The sequence below is a fragment of the Poecilia reticulata genome, linkage group LG4 (assembly GCF_000633615.1).
Source record: "Poecilia reticulata strain Guanapo linkage group LG4, Guppy_female_1.0+MT, whole genome shotgun sequence".
Taxonomy (NCBI): domain Eukaryota; kingdom Metazoa; phylum Chordata; class Actinopteri; order Cyprinodontiformes; family Poeciliidae; genus Poecilia; species Poecilia reticulata.
In genome coordinates this window covers 3,911,163-3,918,659 of record NC_024334.1, presented here as the reverse complement: position 1 = coordinate 3,918,659, position 7,497 = coordinate 3,911,163, and the positions used below count along the sequence as shown (strand labels likewise).

General features: G+C 42.2%; 2 protein-coding genes across 2 annotated transcripts in view; one reads left to right on the top strand and one right to left on the bottom strand.

Moving 5' to 3' along the window:
• fam174c (family with sequence similarity 174 member C) overlaps positions 1–2,481 on the bottom strand; it is a 6,419-nt gene extending 3,938 nt beyond the window's left edge. The window contains exon 1 of the mRNA XM_008406355.2: positions 1,301–2,481. Within this exon, the coding sequence (XP_008404577.1) occupies positions 1,301–1,686 (386 nt within the window). The 5' untranslated portion in view covers positions 1,687–2,481. The remainder of the gene's footprint in view (positions 1–1,300) is intronic.
• Positions 2,482–3,946: 1,465 nt separating this feature from the next.
• Positions 3,947–7,497, top strand: part of si:ch73-60h1.1 (calcium/calmodulin-dependent protein kinase type IV) — a 25,411-nt gene continuing 21,860 nt past the window's right edge. The window contains exon 1 of the mRNA XM_008406354.2: positions 3,947–5,080. Within this exon, the coding sequence (XP_008404576.1) occupies positions 4,974–5,080 (107 nt within the window). The 5' untranslated portion in view covers positions 3,947–4,973. The remainder of the gene's footprint in view (positions 5,081–7,497) is intronic.

The following is a 7,497-nucleotide window of genomic DNA, read 5'->3' as shown; positions in this document are numbered from 1 at the left end:
TGTGCATGGTGGGTTTTCTCCAGGTACTCCGGTTTCCTCCCACAGTCCAAAAACATGATTGTCAGGTTAATTGGCCTCTCCAAATTGCCCCTAGGTGTGAGTGTGTGTGTGCATGGTTGTGTGTCTCTGTGTTGCCCTGCGACAGACTGGCGACCTGTCCAGGTGACCCCGCCTCTCACCCGGTACGCCAGCTGGAGAGGCAGCAGCACCTCCTGACCCCACTGAGGGACAAGGGTGCAGGAAAATGGATGGATGGATTAAAAAACCTTCTCTCTCTAGAATATCAGGTCCTGATAACTAAGTTTTTTCCTGATTAAATCAGTTTCTTCTAGCTGATAGAGACAGTAAAGGAGATGTTAGCAGACAACAGTGAAGCTTCATGTGAGGTGGGAGATTCTGCAAATACGAGTGAATAGCAAGTAACAACGGTTAGTTATTCATGACAACATCTTATTACCAGACATATTATCAACATCTTACTGAACAGGTTAGAACTGTGCTGTCATTCTAGAGCGATTATGTTTTGACACATTTTTATGTCTATATTCCCATTAAACAAAAATTATTGTTGCGTACTCTGTCATGTAACATTTGAAAACATTTTTTTGAATTTCAATTCTCTTTTTGAGAAAAAAAAGTGAACAAAAAACTCCACTGGAGTCAAACAATGGGACAGACTGAGTATGGAGTTAAAACAATGTCAAAACATCAACAAGTGTAACACAAAACTATCTTACTCACATTATACAGGGAAGAAGGGAATTAACACAAATATGTAAGATAAAGACTTTCTTCCTTCCTTCTGTTGTTTTATTACTATTATTAGCAGATTATTATTATTTTACTGTCATTATTATCATAATTAGTTTGTTATACATACAAGACAAATTATGAAGTATATTACATGATGTAATATTGGAAAGGAGTTGACAATTATTCTGTTGCTGTATGTCTGGTTGTTATTTGCAGTTTTTATTACTATTATTGCTGTGGGTCAGTACATTTTCCAGTCCTGTTATGAGTCAGTTTGTAATGTTTTATGTAATATGTGTTTCTGATAATTACTGAGTTGGTAAGTGACATATTTTATTACGTTGAGATAAATACGTGTTCACTCCTTCTACTGCATTATAAACAGGAACGTAAGCTAATTATTTTTTAGCACGTTCTCTCGTCCTACCGGTTATTTGTTTTCTTTGTTTTAAAAACTAATACTTTTTAAGCTTTTTTCGCATTAAGTTCTTGTTATAAACCGAACTTTGTAATAAATCCGGGTTCCGCAGATGTGTGCGGTTCTCACCGCACGGCTCGGATCAGGAAGTACAGGACCCCGATGATGGTGATGCCGATGAGGACGTACAGGGCCCGCTGGATCATGGAGCTGTCAGCCCCGAGGTTGGACCCGAACTTCTTGGTGCTTCCGCCGCCGCTCAGCGTGCTGTTCGCCCGGCTGGAGTTCGTCACGGCGGGCTTGGCCGTCGTGGGGCCGGTCAAGGCGGCGGGTGTTGAGGGGGCAGGAGGGACCTCATCTTTGGACAGAACCAGCAGCCAACATGTGGACACGATCACTACCGAGAAAACTCTCCAGAAACTCATCTTCACATCTGAGAGGAGTTCGACACGGGAGGGAAAAAAACGGTTCGGATCGTGGAACCGGTACCGGAACAGAGCAGAAGTTTTCCTCATACACACGTCGCTTTAACTCCGTCAGCTTTTGTTGACAAGAAAAGTAAAATCCCAACCAGGAAGTCCACGCCCCCACACGGCTGACGTCAGAGACAACGTGGAGGGAGCTGCGTTCAGGGCAGCTCGGAAGTTTAACATTTGACCGTTAAACAAATACCGGAAAATACAAACAAAACAAAACAAAAACAGCGTAAAACAATGACTAATTGAACGGATAAATGAATAAACAGAGTTGAACAGACTAGCTCAAGTATATATATCTACTTTAAGATATTTTTACTAAAGTATAAATTACTCAAGTTAGAGTAAAAAAGTATTTGGTGAAAAAAAAAAAAACATCTAGAGTACTGAGTAACTGAGCAAAAAGTCTGACCTAATATTTTAAAATTATGGTTTTAGACAAACAAAAGTATGAAGTTCTGTTCAAATTCTGGCATTCTGAGGAGTAAAATATACAAATTACTACAAATAAGTACAAATTAACCTATTATGGCACAAGAAACACTTTTCCAAATAATTATTTTTCAGAAAGCTTAACATAAAAATAATACATATAATAGGTCATGTAAATATGTTAGAACATGGTAAAGTACTTTCTGTGACAATATACAGCGTTTATTGGATCTTATTGGCACAACAGGCTCAGCAAATAGAAAATAAAATTAGAACAGAGCTGGTCTAGAAACAAGAAGCGTAATTTGAACATAAACAGCAGTTAGCCGTCTGTGTCTTTTTGGTTAAAACATGTTTGTTCTTCATTTACTGAAGTTACTCACACTATACACAAGTAAGAGTAGCAATAATAATAATAATAATAATAATAATAATAATAATAATAATAATAATAATATTTGTCATGCTGTGAACCAAGTTTTTTTCCTTAAATGTAAAATTAATATATTTTTTGTACAATTTAATTTAAAATCGGAATATTTAGTTCTTTCAGCAAATTACCCTTTTTTTTTTATTGACTATAATCGATTAATCACGATTAATCGTTTCAGTCCTATTGCAACACATTTCACTTGAGCTGTTGTTGCTTTTATTACCAGAAACAGCAAATTAAAAACGGAAATTAGGACATTTTGTAAGAACAAAACCTCCAAAAAAAAAAAAAAAAGAAATAAAAAATAAACTTTTTAACTAATAATAAATAGAGCAATGTTAGTGTAGAAACAATTGATCTGGGAAACACTTGAATCACAACCAGCAGCAGCTTTACAGCTCTCTATCGGTTGCCATGGAGACGCTTGGGCGTAATGCTGCTGTGATCGACTGAAATAAACTTCAAAGTCCGAATGATTTAAGTGTCTGCTTTAATCCTGCCTGTGTGCCGCAGCTGTTCACCTGACAGGCACCGAGCGCGCTCACATCTGGACGGAACCGACCTCACACCGGACCGTTCACACCTTCTGCCTCGCGGGTTCCGGATCTCAGAACATTTTTCGGTTCAGACCTTTGTTTTTTCACCGGACAAACATGTCTGGTTTCTATCCAGTTAAACACAACACAATGTGGTCCAATGGTTTGGTCAGATTACAAGTTTGTTTTCACACCTGGTGGACTCGGTTTGATTGGGGACCAACATTGCAACATTGATTACATTTTCAGCTGCTGCGGTTTATTAAATCTTTCAACAACCTGTTCCCCTCCTCGCCTGTGGGGGCGCTTCAACAAGAACCACTGAAGGAAACGCTGAGCACCACTTCCTTCACAAAATGTAAACAAAAGTGAAGATTTTAGCGGTTGGAGGATTTCTCTTATCTTTGGCTGAAGACCACAAGCCATTTCTCCCGCTAGCGCTAACCTAGCATGTTTGTTTTGGTTGTATTTACCCAGAATGCCCTGCGCTGTCGTTCACTTCTTGTTTTTGGAGCGGCTTCCGGTCCGCTTGGCGTTCATGAATCCATTCTAACGGCACCAGAGTTCGCTTCAAACGAACCCAGACCAACGTTTGAAGGCGGATCAGAGTTAGCTTACGCATTCACACCTCAAGCAACTCTAGAAATGAACTGGAGTTGGATTAAAGCAGGCTGAACCCGGCCGTGTGTATACAGCCTAATACTACACTCAGATACATGCATTCATGTAAACAAAACAAACAAACATAAAACAACCGAATTATGAAATTAACGTCAGAATTCTGATAAGAAAAGGACAAAATTCTACAAAAAAAAATCAGAATTCTGAGGAAAAAGTCAATTCTACAATATTAAATGTTAAATTACTTTCAACTTATATATGTTATAATTACAAACTACACCTTTAATTCCATAAATTAAAATACATGTAAACTTTTACCTTAATTTATGAGTCTATAGAAAGTAAGCCTGTTCAACATTTTTGCATTAATATGTACTTTTTTAATGTGTATCTGATGGGAAGCAGCTGATGAAGGTTTCAGCTGCAGTGATGGAGTCATGCAGTGAACACGTGACCATGTGAGGGTTGCTGGTTTGATTCCCAGAGGATCAAAGCCTCCAGATGTCACGCTAATGTACATTTATGTATTTGGGTTATTTCCTTATTTAGGCTGTTGACAGAGCGCCTCGTGCCTGACGGAGCCGCGGACCAATGGGAGCGCGGCCCAGCGCTCGTGCAGCGCTCTGATTGGTCGGCTCGGATGCAGACTGCAGCAGCATCCTCTCTTCCAGACCCAGCGGACATCTGGAGCGGTCCTGCCTGCCTCACAAGCAGACCCTCCAGCATCCGAACATCGACTCCCCGCGTCGAGCCAGCCCGGGGTTCGCGTCTCGCCTGCCGGTGTGAACCCAGCCTCTCCCCGGGGCTGACATCGCTCAGTTCGGCTGGATCTCCGCCAGGGAGCCGCTGCGCTCCGGACAGACTGACCAGCCGGCGGAAACGCGGAAATATTCCCGGAGGAGGAGGAGGAGGATGGTGATGGACTGAGCTGATCCGACATCTGACGGGTCGGAGGCCCGATGGAAGCTGCGATACATCTGGACCTGGATCAGCCCGGTCCTGGTTGCGGTTCGGCGTAAAGACGCGGCTCCATCACCGGCTGGTTCGGTTCTGTTTTTCCTCTTCAGTTTGTCTCGTCACAGACGGACTAAAAGGACCCGGTTCCGAGTTGGAGGGCGCAGGCGGATCCCCCTGCTGGTCTGAATCAGAACCCGTCCGGATCATGAATCACACCCCCCTCTGAGGCTCTAATCTGGGTTTTACCGAACTGGATTTAAATCACAGATTACGCCGCTCCCGGTTCTGGTGATTGCTATTTGGACCTGGTCCTGCTGGCGCTGGATTCGGGGAGCCCTGCTGGCATCATGCCGACCTCCCGGCCTGGTTCGGAGCCGGTGGAGTTCTGGGTGGACGGGTCGAGGCGGGACGGGACGGTGGAGGACTTCTACGGCCTGGGCTCCGAGCTGGGCAGGTCAGGGCGGTTCCGGAGGGGAAGTGGCGGGTTGTTCTGCTCCTTTGAGTGGGCCAAAGTTGGCCACATGTGGGTCCATGTGACGCTCCTCATTCAGGATTAACTTCATAATCCAGCCTGAGATGTTACTGGTAGCCGCGTCCAGCCGGGAACCAATAACACCAGAGCCGCTTCCTGCTCGCAGCAGAGACGGAAAACAGGCTGTTAATGAATTAATGAGGGTTTAACGGTGTAAACATGCAGGAGAGGCTCCACCAGCCGGCAGGGGGCTGGAGGCGGAACCGGCTGGGTAACAACCGGCTTAGCTCAGCGGGAAACTAGCATTTTTAATGCTAATAGTTTTGCTTTTTCATATTTTAGCGATAATATTTTTCCCTCCCACGGATTGGTTAAGTGGTCGCAGAAAGTGGGTGTTCACCGCAGGGGCGCCGCAGGAGGGGGGGCGCCAGAACAGGCAAAATATTTCAAGTCAGAATTTTCTGTATTTCAGAGATTTTTGTGAATATGTAACATATATGATTAATAAGAGAGACACTGATCACACGGATGCATCTGCAGAGCTAAGGAAGCTGGAGAAGCGACGGATGTTTTTCATACGTTTATATTCAAGAAAACATTTTATGTTATATTGTTTTTGTTTCTCTATTTTTATTTTTTTTTTTGCTTATGTTCAGCAATTTTTTGGGACATTTTAAAACATTTTATATTTTCATTTTGATAATTCTTTATTTTAATGCTAAAAATCAAATTTTAATTACTTTTTCAAACCTTTTTTAAAAAATATTAAGGAAATATTTGGTTAATGAACTGCTGTTTTTTCAACCTTATTTATAGGACAGTTTTGCTGACATCACACACAAAATAATAAATGAATGAATGAATCTGCTGCTCAACAATATTTCACATACATGATGTTTGTTCATGTTTCACTGATGTTTTAAAAACAGTTTAAAACTGGAGATGTCTTCACGTACAGCTGAGAAACAGCAGAAATTAAACAATGAAAATTACAAACATGAGCAAGAAATCCTGAGTTCTGAGGAAATTATACTTTTCTTCTCATGTGTTGAAAAAGAGCAGCTCATTAAAACTCGAGGTGAATCTTGGATTCCAGTAAAACATGTCAGATCGTGTTTTATTTCATAAATATTCCAGTCAGAAGTCTCTATCCACTCGTCATCTGCATGAATCTAATATTAATCCTGGTTCTTTAATAATTTATCTGACCCGTTGTTTTCAGGGTGGGATGATTGTGGCTGCAGCTATAATTAGTTTTTATCGGCGGCTTGGAAACCAAGAAGGAGAATCGTAGATTCCTGAAAGGCGGCTGAAGGCGTTTCAGATCGAAAAGGAATCGGTTCAATCGATTTTCTGAAACCAGGAGTTACTGAATGACAACGATTCAGATTTTTACCCCCATGGCGAGTTGCAGCTGCCCAGCACGGTGGAGGCAGCATCATTCTGTGGGCTGCTTTAGTCCACTTTTCAAAGTTGAAATGTAAAGACAGCAGAACAACGTCAAACACATCAGAACTGGAGATGTGCAGAGAAGAAACGTCCATCTTTACAGATTAAATTTAATGTTTTCCTAAACAACAGACTAATATCCTGCTGCTAAAAAAATATAAGATATTTTGTTAACTTATTTACTGAATGTTTATCAGCTGATAAAGTAGTTAAAATAAAATGGCACTTGCATAACTCTGTGCTTCAAAATCCAGATATTTTTTCAGTTTGCTAATAACGTGAAGCTAAATGTCAGCAGCCATAATAACACTGATGTAAGCTAAGTGCAGATGATGCTAATGCTAGCAGGAGTAGCTTAGGAATGAGGAAGCATCTGATTTGTTGATATGGGGGGGGACAGGTGAAAATCTGCTTAGGGCCCCAAAAAGGTTTGGACCGGCCCTGATTATCGTTTAACGCGATTATTACTGGGACAATTTATCCAGAAAAATGTGTTTTAGTGACAGATCGAATGAAAAACATTCAAACGAAGAATTAAAACTAAACATAATGCTGTGGCTGAAAGCAGCGCCCCCTGTCTGTGGCCTGATGTTTACGGCCGTGTGTGTGTGTGTGTGTGTGTGTGTGTGTGTGTGTGTGTGTGTCAGACCTGCTCCGTTTCAACGTTTCCTGGCTCTGATTGGCCGCTGTGTGACACATCATGACTGTGTTTGCTGTTTGTTGGCGCCTCTGTGAACACGAAGCGCCAACGCCAACGCCGCGGCGTCCAACACGCTCTGCTTCATGGTGTCCCGTTGCCATGGAGATCAAGCAGGGCCCTGCATGGCGGTGTGATTGTTTCTGAGATGGATCTGTTTCCCCCACAGAAAACCAGAACCAACCTCCCCAAACACACACACACGCACACACACACCCCACACACACGCACACACACACACACACACACACAC